The 13,025-nt window shown below is 36.3% G+C and overlaps 1 protein-coding gene across 2 annotated transcripts in view; it reads left to right on the top strand.

The window, feature by feature from the left end:
• Nucleotides 1-10,527, top strand: part of zbtb16a (zinc finger and BTB domain containing 16a) — a 165,414-nt gene extending 154,887 nt beyond the window's left edge. Inside the window, exons 6-7 of one of the 2 annotated variants that reach the window (XM_052104043.1) lie at nucleotides 1,531-1,698; nucleotides 5,485-10,527. In XM_052104043.1, coding sequence (XP_051960003.1) covers nucleotides 1,531-1,698; nucleotides 5,485-5,714 — 398 coding nt within the window. In that variant the 3' untranslated portion in view covers nucleotides 5,715-10,527. Of the gene's footprint in view, nucleotides 1-1,527; nucleotides 1,699-5,484 lie in introns of both variants that reach the window. The other variant, XM_052104042.1, reaches the window with a different exon arrangement.
• The last annotated feature ends 2,498 nt before the right edge of the window (nucleotides 10,528-13,025 follow it).

The raw sequence follows: 13,025 nt of genomic DNA, 5'->3' as shown, positions 1-13,025 counted from the left end.
AGGAGGCATTTGAAAGTGCAAAAATTCTTACATCAGTAGCGACTGATAACTTCATGCAGACAAATAAATACTGCCACTTTTATTGATTTCTGGAATGCATTTTGTTTTCTGTTTTTCAGGGAGGGTTTTCTTCCTATAACTGCCAAACTGTAGACAGAGCCCGAACAGCAGTGTTGTAAATGTTAAGCATTTAGTTGCATATCCCCACAAAACGTGCCTGAGGAAATTGACATTGTCTGGTAACGGGAGGTGGCGAGAGCCTGAGCATGACAGTACATAACGAGAAATGCAATTTATTCCCAGGCACGGTGCCGCTCGGACAGCCAGATAATGAAACGCGTAGGTCATTGACGATGACTAAAACCCTCAGCACAGAAGCGAAATGCATTAAATATGGGGAACATTACACGGCTGGCGGAGTCGTGCATCAGTACGAGGAGAGAATGATGTATGGGTAGCTGATTGTGAGACACAGGAACGCAATTAGTGAAGAGAGCGGGGAAAAGAAACACCCATGAATATCATAATATCACTGATTACTGACCTCTGAATATCCATTACAAAGAATGTCTAGCCAGCAAGGAGACAGGAGGCCTTTGAAAAGATCACTTGTAACAGGCAATGGTGATATTGTTCTGAGAGCTTGTAATTGCCTGATTTAAAATAAATATTATAGGCTATCCTGCGCTTTAACAAATTCAGTTTTAGTGCTTTGTGGGGAAAAAAAAAAAAAAAAGGAAAAAATTACTTGGAGCATTGACCAGAGCTTGCGCTTTCTTTCTTTCGTTCTTTTATTTTCTTTTGTTTTCTTTCAATCTTTGTTTAAAAAAAAAGTGTTTGTTCTTTCTTTCGTCCATTTTTTTCCAATTTTTTTTTTCATTCTTTTAATTCTTTCATATGTTCTTTTTTTATTTATTCTTTCTCATTTGTTTTCATTCTTTCTTTCTCTCGTTTTGTAAATTTTTTCTTTATTCTTTGTCTGTTTTTTCAGTCATCCTTTTGTTAAATCTTTCTTTCGTTTTCAAATTTCTTTTGTTCTTTTCTTGTTCTTTCTCATTTTGTTCACCTCATTTGTTTTCTTTTGTTCAATCTTCCATTTAATTTGCTCTTTTTCTATTATCCTTTTTTCTTTCAAATGTTTTGTTTGTTTTTTGTTCGTTTCTTTGTTGCTTCTCATTGGTTTTGTTTCTTTCATTTGTTTTCTTCTGTTGTTCTTCTTATTGTTCTTCATTTTGTTCTTTCTTTCGTGTTTGTTTTGTTCATTCTCTCTTCCGGTTGCTATTCTTTTTCTTTCTGTGGTTTGTTTATTCTTTTGTTTCTTCACTTATGCTTGCTGGCTTGAATTTTAATTGTCTTTTCATTACCTTTTTTGTATGTCCACCTCATTGGCACAATTGTAGAGTATGATTTTGTTTGAAGTTGAGGACAATGTACAAGGGCAAAGGGTTTATGCAAGTCCAGCTGTAACAGCTGTTGCAAGTGTAACATTGACATGCTTACACCACATATAATCAGGTCTCCATCCAGCAGGTGACCACCCGTTTGAATGCGAGTTCTGCGGCAGCTGCTTCCGAGACGAGAGCACACTGAAGGGACACAAGCGCATCCACACCGGAGAGAAGCCCTATGAATGTAATGGCTGTGGCAAGAAGTTTAGCCTCAAACACCAGCTCGAGACCCACTACCGTGTCCATACAGGTACTGTGCACAACTCCCTGTTTATCCAGCCTCTGCCTAACAGCAAATCAAAATGCATTTAAGTTTAGTCATTAAGAAGATGTTTTATCCACAGCAACTTACAAATGGAAAACTTCAAAGCCAGACTACATAACTGTTAATGCTAATATGAAATCAAAATGTACCCTATTTAGTCTTAATGCATGCTCCTGGTCTCATTGTAAACTATTTATCTGTGCTGTTTATTATATTTATATATGCATAGATACACTTCTCATTGAATTTCCTGTTTCACTTTAAAATGCATCACATTTCAGATGTAAAATGGGTTGTGAATGAAAATTTCCATTAACTTTAACATGGCAGCTTTCTGACATTCGTGTCAGTGAGTGATCTTCATATCAGGTCTTTTAGACTGCAGATGCAAGCACAAACCATACCTCTGTTTGTCCCCCATTGGCTTCAATAATCAGACCAGTGCAATGGGCCCACTTTACTCTTGTAAACCTAAAATCTGATTGATTCTGGGGTCTTAGTGCTCTGTAAAGCCCTCACCAAAAGGCAGACCATTTCCAGTGCTGTCAGCTCACTCTTTGACAAGAAGATTAGTGCGTACTGTAGAGACCTGGTCTTCCGGATGCACACAATGGGCACCAGACCTTCCCCTCCTCTCTGCCACTCAAAAACGATGCTGTTAAGCCTCACTATTAAGGAAGCCTGTCAAATAATTGACGTCTTTGGGTGGGGTAGGGGGCAGGGCTTTGGTGGCGAGCACAGAGCTCCAGAGATAACATAAACAATGACAAGCTCACAGTCAAAGGCCACCGCATGCAAAATGGAGCTGCTTGATAAAGCATCGACATTGGCAGCCCCGGTGCTGTCAATGGCCAATCAATAACTAAGCTCCATTTGCAATTCATTATTTTCTGGTTATCTGAGGCTGCCCTGTTTACAGTGCTGTTAAAGTATACTGACCACAGGAGTCCTGACGGTTTAATGACTGTCTCGTTAGGGCCTTTGCATAAGCAAACGCAGACGGACATGACATTGCTTGAACCACTAAGGTCAAGGTTCCTCCAGTCTGTGGTTAAACAAATGGAAGACCAGAACAAACATTGCACTGTCTTTGCATTCGCAGGATGCCTTCACCAGACATGAGCATTCTTCAATCCTTAGCTTATCAGCGCTTTCCCTAGTGACATTTTTAAAGGTCAACATTTAGTTGACTTGTTTTCCACTGTCAGGCCAAATGTGCTGTGCTTTGCGTTACCATATCTTTAAGAAGTTTCAGATGAGCTTCTAAACTGAGGAACAAATTGTGGTTTGTTCTAAATCTTAAAGGCCATTCACACCATTTTGCATTCATCTGCACTGTTTGTAAACATGCACTAGAAGGATGTCGCTCCTTGCTGATTTTTCAGCATCTTGAGAATGAGCTAGACATTTTTAAGTTACCATGTCAAAACGCATCTCAAGACATCTGTTGCGCTTTTTCTAGCTTTTGTTCATGCAAAAATGTGTTCGATCTAAATGGCCTCTTACAAAACCAATAAGGCTCCTTTTTTTGGATACTAAATTCATTGCCATTCATATGAATGTTCGGCATAATTAGTCAAGTAATTAGTTTTTACTCAATGCTGCAAAATTGTCTTGCACTTCTCTATTTTAAGAAAATTGAGAAAAACTGCATTTTTCATAAAATGAATAAATGTGATTGTTACTTCCCTGTTCAAAACTCGCCACCATAATGTTTGAGTTTTACTGACAACTTTCACCATTGCCAGAGTGTTCTGAATGGTTTCTATGGCATTGCAAGGAGGTTTCTTACAGTCCCATCGAAAAGCTCACACCCCCGAGTTTCTATGGTACTCTGTGGTCAGTATGCAGTATATGGGATTTTTTCCACCCTTTTTATTGAGTGAATATTGTAAGTCTGATCACTACAAGCAACCAAAGTTTATTACTTGGGCAACAGGGGTTTGTTTAATATCCTAACACTTAGAATGAGCTGTAGTTATTATGATGTTTGCCTTAGCAAGCACCACTGACTTGGAAAACCTGGGAATAAAAAAATTATTACATTTTGAATTACTTTATATATTTACTTAATGCTAAGGTTTTGGGTAGTTGCTAGATGTTTATTTACTGGCCCAAATCAAAACAATCTCAAGTCTCTATAATATCCTTATCCCTAGATATGTGTGGGGACTTTTTCAATGAAAGACCATATGGGATATTTTTGTTCATTTTTTTAATTTTCATAGAAGACAGACTTATCAACTGTATTTTGATACTATATTTGGGCACTAGAATTTATTTGTTATGACATAAATATTTTTTATTTATCAGTTAACTTCTTACAAGGTGCAGTAAACATAAAAAAAAAAAAAAAAAACTAAATCCATATTTTTTATGACTATCTTACTGTATGCCTTTTTAAACAGCACCAAATCAAGGTATTTGGCATATAGGTTGTTCCAAGCATCTTGGACAGCTTGCCACAGTTCTTCTATCTATCTAGGCTGACCTCAATTGCTTCTGTCTCTTCATGTACCGTAATTTCCGGACTATAAGCCGCAACTTTTTTCCCACGCTTTGAACCTCGCGGCTTATACAATGACGCGGCTAATATATGGATTTTTCCCGCTTTCAAATTTTATTAAAAAAAAATAAAAAAAACATTCTGTGACGTGCTCAGTTTTTTGGCGGTTTGAAGCTTTCATTAGACCAATGAAATTGCCGAACGGGTTAAGGTCAAAACAACTTTTTTTGTTTACTGTTTAGATTAAATCGAGCGCGCTCAAACTTCCCATCATTCTGATTACGGTAGTAATTTTGTCAACCTCACCATGGCAAAGACATGGAGAAACGCATATGATGCTGCTTTCAAGTTGAAGGCGATTGATCTGGCTGTTGGAAAATGAAATAGAGCTGCTGCACGGGAGCTTGGTCTTAATGAGTCGATGATAAGACGTTGGAAACAGCAGCGTGATGAATTGAACTAAATCTGAGGCTATTCAACTCCGACACCGAAGGAGATGACTTCAGTGGTTTCATGTGCACAAGAGGAGGAAGATAGTGACCAATGACTTTCTTGGTAGGCTACTATTTACTGCAAATGTTTTATTACAAGCCGTGTGTGGCAGCGGGGGCGTGGTCAAGCGCCCGTCCGGGAGAGAAAAGCTGTAAGGGCGCTTACACCTGCGCTAAACTACCATTTATATTTCCTATTGACAAACTAAAGCAGAACATATGAAATAACCATCTTAAGACAAATGTTTTTGTCAAAAGACTTTTGCATGTGTACTGTAAAAACCATGATACAATATGTTAGTAATTATAAATTCCAATTAATCAAAATGAAGGTTTTATTTTATATCTGCTGTAAAAAGAATAGGATCACTACTGGCATATAGCTTGCACTCTTCCCAGATGAAATGCTACTATAAAAGTGTCTGTTTAATGTGGAAAAGACAAGCCACTGTCAATGTTCATGTTTATAATCAAAAGGGAAGTGCAATGTTTATTTAATGTAACCAAGTCTTTTTTTTTTTTACCCAAACAAATGGTTAAGAATTTTCTCACAAAGCAGAATGTGTTAAGTATTCTATCACAAAAATACTTACTGTTGCCTCTGTTTTGTGTCATTGCACTGAATATCTTTAGATTAATCTCATTCCTGACCTTCCTGAGTTCTTATTGATGAGTATTCCTGTCTGTGAAAAAATATGAAAATAAAACAACATAAAGACATTTCAACTACTTGATGTGTCTGAAGTGTCCTGACATTGTTCCTTTTCTGTGCAGGTGAGAAGCCATTTGAGTGCAAGCTTTGCCACCAGCGCTCCAGGGACTACTCGGCCATGATCAAACACCTGCGCACCCACAACGGCGCCTCACCGTACCAGTGCACCATCTGCCTGGAGTACTGTCCCAGCCTCTCCGCCATGCAGAAGCACATGAAGGGTCACAAGCCTGAAGACATCCCCCCAGACTGGAGAATAGAGAAGACTTACCTGTACCTCTGCTATGTCTGAGGATGGGTAGGGCACAGAAGGGGAGGGGGAGTGGGAAGGAATCACAGTCAGCTTGTCACTGTGGTGGAAATGGACTAAGAAGGCAAATAGGCACATTTGTCACAGGGGCTGGGCAAGACAGAATGGGAAAGGATGAAATATAAAAAAAGGCATAACGTTAAAAACAAACTCTTACCCCGTCAGTATCGCAGTATCTGTTCATAGTATAGTACGTCAGTCGTCAGCTTATGTCCCAGGCAAGTAAAGGGATAGTTCATGCAAAAACAAAAATTCTGTCGTCACTGACTCGCCCTAATGTTGTTTCAAACCTGTAAGGTTTTATTTCTTCCATGGAACACAAAAGGAGATGTTAGGCACAATGCTAGTCTCAGTCACTATTCACTTTCATTGCATTTTTTTCCATACAATGAAATTGAAGGGTGACTGAGGCTGTCAGGCCCTAACATTCTGCCTATCATTTCCTTTTGTTTTGAAAGACAGGAAGAGAAAGTCATATGGGTTTGGAACAATATAAGGGTAAATAAATGAAAAAAATTTTTTGCATGAACTATCCCTTTAAATATCCAAATATGCCTTTATATCAGTCACAATATTTCACCCTTTGACTCACTCTAAAAAGACGCCCTCTACTGGTACATAATAGTATAACTGTCTTCCACTGTAAATGAGACATTGTACCCTCTCCTTGTTTATCTCTGATAGCTGATCTTCTTTTATCAGAGTAATTGCAACAGAGGAGTCAGTGCACAAAGCACTTAGATCTGTCAGTAACGATGCACTAGTCGGGTACACAACAGCAAATGTGAACTGTCATGTTCATCAGAGTTATTACTGCAAACTGGGACATAAGCTTCACACAAAACACAATCATAATGCCTGGCTGACACTTGGTGGGTAGATCCCTCCCATCTCCCATATGATTCACATTCATTAAGGGCTTATTGGTTTAACCAGCAAACAAATCAGCTAAGCTCTCAATAATCTGCTCATCAATGTCTTCATTTTTATTAGTTTTTTTTTTATGCATAATCTTTGGTTCCTTGGCCTAGTCTCATAGCTTCATACTGCATATTACAAGCTCACGATGACAGTTTTTGTTTGATATTTCCTTTCAAGTTTATATTGATCAAAATAACCCATTTATGCACAATGTACATGTTTGTTTTTCACTCTTCATTTATCTCACGTTTAAGTCTACGTCTGGTCTGAAAATCAGTTCAACACATAGTAATCGTTACGGTTTGATTACTTTGATTTGAGTAACTTGGCAATACATAGAGAACATCCATTTCACACTAGACATCGAATCAACTGTTTATGTTGTTGTTATAGAGACCAAAATGATGACTAAAGCTGCTTTTTCCAGTGGCTTGGAGACAGATTGGACATGACATACAGGGCTCGTCCGCACATATCTAAATGTTCAGTGATTCGAGGCTTGGTCTGTCCATGAGAGAACCGAACAGATCAACTCTTTTGTTTTGTTCCTGTGCTATGTATGTGTTTCCTATTTTACCTTGATTAACTTCAGCACATTGTACTTGAATTACCTCGTTTTTTGTGACCTCGTGCTAGTGGGTTAATTTTTCCTTAGTTTTTTCTTGTTTTATATTTGATTCGTTTGCTTGTGTTCGTCTTACTGCAAAGTCAAGCAGCGGAGATTTAAAAAGCAGCGAGTACTTGAGGACTTAAGAAATTAAGTGCCATGGTGAAGAGAGATGATTTGCCTTTTCGTTAACATTGTTTGTGTTTTAATCTTACCAAACTTGGTATTATGTTTTTGTTTTGTTTTTTTGTTCATTTTTTTACTAACCCTGCTTGTTGAAGAGCTTGTGGGTTTGATCATTTTTTAAGCTACCTCTAAGTTTTTTTTTTTTTTTGTCTGTTTGTTTGTTGTTGTTTTTTTGCATAAGCACATTCATTTGTGTTTGTGTTATTGCAACTTCATCTCACACTTTCAAGTGTTGTCTTTTCACATTTGTATGCGACAAGCATGAAAGGGTAAGATATGTGAGAACTGGTTATAGGAAAAGTGTAAAAAAAATTAAAAGAAGTAAAACTTTCCCTATCAGTCCCCACTGACCCCTATAAACTTTACCTTAAGAGCAGACAAGAGATTTTTGAAGCCTTAAGTTTGGGGTAGGAGTTGAACGGGGAGGTGTGCGTATGTTACAGGTGAATTGTAGTACTTCAAAGTTTGGGGGGAAAAAAACATTAAACTTGAAAATATGTGAATAGAATTGTAGTTTTGTAATGTGAAAAAAGAAGGTTCGCAGAGTGTGAACCGCCAAGAACAGGTCATATGCAGCAGTGCATTGTTGTGCGTTGGACAATTGGGAATGCAAGTTGTAATCAAAGCCGAAAGGAAGAAAAAAAATTCAATCCTGTCAGTCGACATGTTTCTTTATATGAGTGTAGTCCTGAGCAAGAGCCAGCAGAGGCCATTTGATATATAAAATTGTGATATTTTTGTATTCAGTGTCGGTCCCTTTTTCCATTTGTTGAGGTTTCAGCGGGGCAAAACTTTGTAGGTTTTTTTTACATCATTACTCTCTCATTTGAATCGTTTGCCTTTGCTCCTCTTCAGTAATGGTGGACAGTGTGTGATCCTATAGTGATAAATGTTGCTTTCTGGATGTCAATACATTGCAGGTGAAGGACTAAATCAGCCACATACTCCTTTTGTGAAAATAACAAGAAAAAAATGATGTGATGCCAATGATGATTACATTGCACACAATATCTCAAACAGTGATGTTGCCAACTTTTTGTTTTTGTACTTGAAGTGACTAAAAAAAGAAGGGATGGGGAGATGCATCAAAGGAAAATGTAATTGTTGTGTGTCTTGCCATTGTTTTCTGGAAAACACTGTGAGTTTGGGGGACATATCATATCCCTGTGAGAAGTAAAAATAAGTAGCGCCACGATTAAGGCTGAAATCTATATTTTCTGTGAATGGCTAACGTCAACTGATATAAAATGGGTAAAACAGAGTTTGCAATATGTGGCAACAATACAAGATATTATGTCACATACCAGTGTCACTGTTCTCAAAAAATTAAAGTTTTACTTTTTTGTTTTTGTAGTGTGTGTGTGTATGTGAGAGCACATTAGTGTCAAATGCACTAATCCGAAAGTAATGTGCTTTACCACTTTTCTCTCATGGTGATTAAAAAACATTGGCATTGATGTAGTTCTTCCCTCAATGATCTTATGACGTTTATGTAATATTTTTGTGCCTAAATGAACCTGTTGTTCAACAGATTGTCCACATATATCTGCTTAGTTTCTGTATTTTCAAATGATTATTGGTGTCTTCAGGGCTCCAGGGATGTCATGATGATCTCAGAATTGGAAAAGAGTATCCTCACTTAAAGGGCTTGACAAGGGACCGAGCCAAGAGAAAGTGAGGTTGTTTTTTTTATTATTAATTGCCATATGGTATTTTTCATTGGTTCCGCTGGCGACTGATCAATGCTGAAGTCCTGTAGTGTTTTATACACAATTCAAGAAGAAAAGTTACGTAAACAAGCTAAACATTCCTTGGATTGGAATATGTGAATTTTTACAATGAATATCCTGCTTCGAAGGACAAAAAAAAAATCACGTTTGAGAATCAAACTTTCTTTGACTTCCTTGTTTTTCCACCTCAGCAACGGGTTTGCTGATTAAACCTTTTAACAACATCCCTTTAACGTTCTGTTGGATGTTGATGCGATGTTACTGCCCCTTCTCAACATGTTTATTTGTTGATTAAAGTACTTATTTTAAGGAAACAGTAAGCCAAGTGTCATCATTGCATCCCTGGAGTTGGCTCACTGTGTTTCAGTGTGGTGTTCTATAGAAAGAGTAGCCATTTCATGCTGTGTTGCCATGCATGTGTCATTGAGGTCAAAACTAAACTGTTTGAGTAACAAAGCACCAAGACATTGTCTTTATATATATATATATATATATATATATATATATATATATATATATATATATATATATATATATATATATTTGCACTGAGGACCAATTGCCCTGACGGACCAAGCGTTACAAAGCTTTTTATGTAACAAAGCAGTTTCTCTCTCTCTAGCTCTTTTCTCCCTTTTTTCATTCTCTCTCTGCCCATCCTCTTTTTTTTCTATTCCCTCTCTCTACTGTGTCTCCCTCCTCTCTGGCTTGTCTGTGATTTATTTAAAAAAAATAATTCTTGTGACAGCACAAGTGCCAGTCCAGTTGCTCTTTAAAAAAAAATAGTGTTTTGTTGTGGGGTTTTTATTTTCATTGTTATTATTATTATTTGAATTGTTATAGTTACGTCTACCTCAGCACCAAATCTTAGCCTAATCTTAGAAGGTGCCCAATTATTATTTTTATTTCTTTCTGTTTGTTGACAATTGTAAAAAAATAATAATTTGCTTTAGAGCTTTGCAAAAGGTCCTTTGTCTTCTCCAGCAACATGCTATTTTATTTGTAGCACATTCTGGGTGTCGTGCTACAGATATTGGCATCAGTTTCCTGATGTAGTCTTTCTTTCGGTGTAGGATCGTGCACATCTCTTTGTAACATTTCAGTGTTCTCTGATGGAGTGTGAAAAAATAAAGAATTTAAAGAGATTGAATGCTGCAGGTTTTCTTCTCAGTGTTGTCACTATGTAAATTTTGTGCCTTTTAATAGTGAAAGATATTTTTTACATCCTACTAACAGTAGATTGTTTTTGTAGTGATTTGATTTTTCTTTTGTATTTTTTATTTATGAGTCTCAAAATAACAATGTTCAGTTGTATTCCTAAAATCTGCAGTTAGAAAAAAAATAATAAAAAATGGACTTAAGTTTGTCTGGCTTGTGTTGGTTTGTGTTTTTATGGATGAACGTTAAATCACCTGATAATATATCTTTAAATGTAGTAATGCTACAGTAAGGTTGCATATGCTATTATTAGGTAACACATTAGTTAACAGGATCTAACACTAAAGAATTTAACAGCATGTATTAATCTTGTTTGATGTTAATTTCTACATATGTTAATACATAATAGTATAATTTAAAATAATGGCCACACTTTTTTTTACATTGTTTATGTTACTGAGTAGTTACAGTTATTTTCAGCTACTAAGTAATTACTAGTAATAATATAGTAATAGTGTGTACTTACTGTGTATTTATTTTTATTATGACACTATTAGTTAACTAATAATAGTTAATAACTTGTAATATGTGTAACAAACACTGTCAAATAAATTGTTACCAATATAGTTGTAGAATATTAACATTAATAAATATAGTAAAACAATAAATAAAAAATAAACATTGCATTAACTGATATTGCCCTACAGAATCTTATTGTATAGTGATAACAATTCATCTTCTCAGTAAATGTGTCTTTAGGGAAGATCATTTAACACTAATGTAACATTCTATTAGACAGTTGATTTGTTGTTTGTCATGTTAATTGCTGTTGTTCATTACAGATATTCTGCAATAAAGCCTGTAAAATGATCAAAGAGCTCCAGTAAACTACAGGTGAGACAGTGCAAACATAATTTCATTCATACAATCAGGAAAAAAATGGGTCTTGGTTTTAATTGAGCATTTCAATTCTTCAGATGGCAATATATCAATTTGTTAGATAGCAAAGTGGAGTCACTCAGGTACAGAAGTGCATCATTAAGAGAAGAGGATTTGTGTCTTCACTGCCGGCTCTCATTACCATTCGGAGGGAAATAGACTGAAACAAAAGCAGTCTCTGCTTCTCTTTTATTCTGGAGGGAGACAAGCTGAGAATACAAACCTCAGAGCTGTAGAGAGTCTGTGTGCTTTTCCTCTGCCTGCCTGTGTTCATTACATAGAGCCCTGTGTTAATACCAGGAACCATCTGAGCAAATAATGGCAATTCGCAGCTATGCTAATGCTTCCCCTGGTATTGTAGCTGTCTAACACTCTGTGTGTGTGTTTGAGTTATGATCCTGTTGAATTATTGTAAACATCTGCCAGTGTTGGGTAGATGCAGTGAAAGCTCAGTGTAACTGCTGCCATCTTGTGTAAAGGCTGCAATTGTGAAGAGTTTATTGGATGTATTCATATAACTTTGGAATAAAATACTGGGTTTAAAAGTCTGAATCACATCTTTGGGATTCAAAATCTAATTAAAAAAAAAAAAAAAAAAAGAAGACATGTATGATTCTGCTCTTTGTGTTTCTAGATCACTGTTAAAATAAGCAATTCTGTGATAATGACTTTGTTAACAATTTATATGAAAGCGCATTTATTGTCCGCTAAAGCACACAAGTTACTCTTTGGAAGTTTCTTAAAGGGATAGTTCACCCGAAAATGAAAATTCTCTCATCATTTACTTGCCCTCATGTCATCCCAGATGCATATTTTTTCTTACTTCTGCTGAACAAAACAAAGATTTTTAGAAGAATATCTCTGTAGGTCCTAGAAGAATATCTCTGAATGGGTACCACATGTTTGAAGCTCCAAAAGCACATAAATGCAGCATAAATGTTAATCCACACAACTATAGTTGTTTAATCCATGTCTTCTGAAGAAATATGATAGGTATTGGTTTTCAATTCTTTTCACTCATTGTTATGCTAATTAAGAATTTGTAATGGAAAAAACTGTATTAAATAAGACAAGTGCAAAGTCCACTTTTTACAGTATATACACATTCGAGTATCTCAGAGCATGACCTCAACATCAAGGTCATGGGTTTGATTCCCAGGGAATGTACTGATTAAAAAAAATACAAATGTCTCAATTGAATGTACAAGTTACTTTGAATAAAAGCATATGAACACGATTACATTATCACAAATAATGAACATATTTATTAATGTATTGATTATATTTGACATATAATACAAATACAATTTGTGTATATAATATAGAGAGGAAGTGAATAGTTGAAAGATCCATAATAGTCTGTATGCATTGCAAGTTCTGCCTTTTAACTGTTTGTTCCTGCTTTCTTTGAATCAGACGCCCATGTTTCTCCCAGTGGTTAATGAAATGCTGTTATTACTTTTCACCTTCTAACTATCTTTGGAAATCATGTGCTTCTTATATAGAACACAATGCTATCTCAGTGCACTGAGCTAATGAGTCTTTTAATTAGTTCTCTCTCTTCAAGATGAAACAGATGTTCTTTTTTTAATAATAATCGCATGAGAAAGACAGCAGGGTCCAAATTGTATATTCAGTTTGCAAAGCCTTAGGAAGTTAAGCATCATTAGGGGTACCTAGACTCCCGGTTGTCATGAAGGTCATGTGACCTCAGTCATGGGGTGCAGAGTAAGGCTGGCTTTAGGAAGGTGG

The sequence above is a fragment of the Xyrauchen texanus genome, chromosome 34 (assembly GCF_025860055.1).
Source record: "Xyrauchen texanus isolate HMW12.3.18 chromosome 34, RBS_HiC_50CHRs, whole genome shotgun sequence".
Classification (NCBI taxonomy): Eukaryota; Metazoa; Chordata; class Actinopteri; order Cypriniformes; family Catostomidae; genus Xyrauchen; species Xyrauchen texanus.
This window is presented reverse-complemented; position numbering and strand designations above follow the sequence as displayed.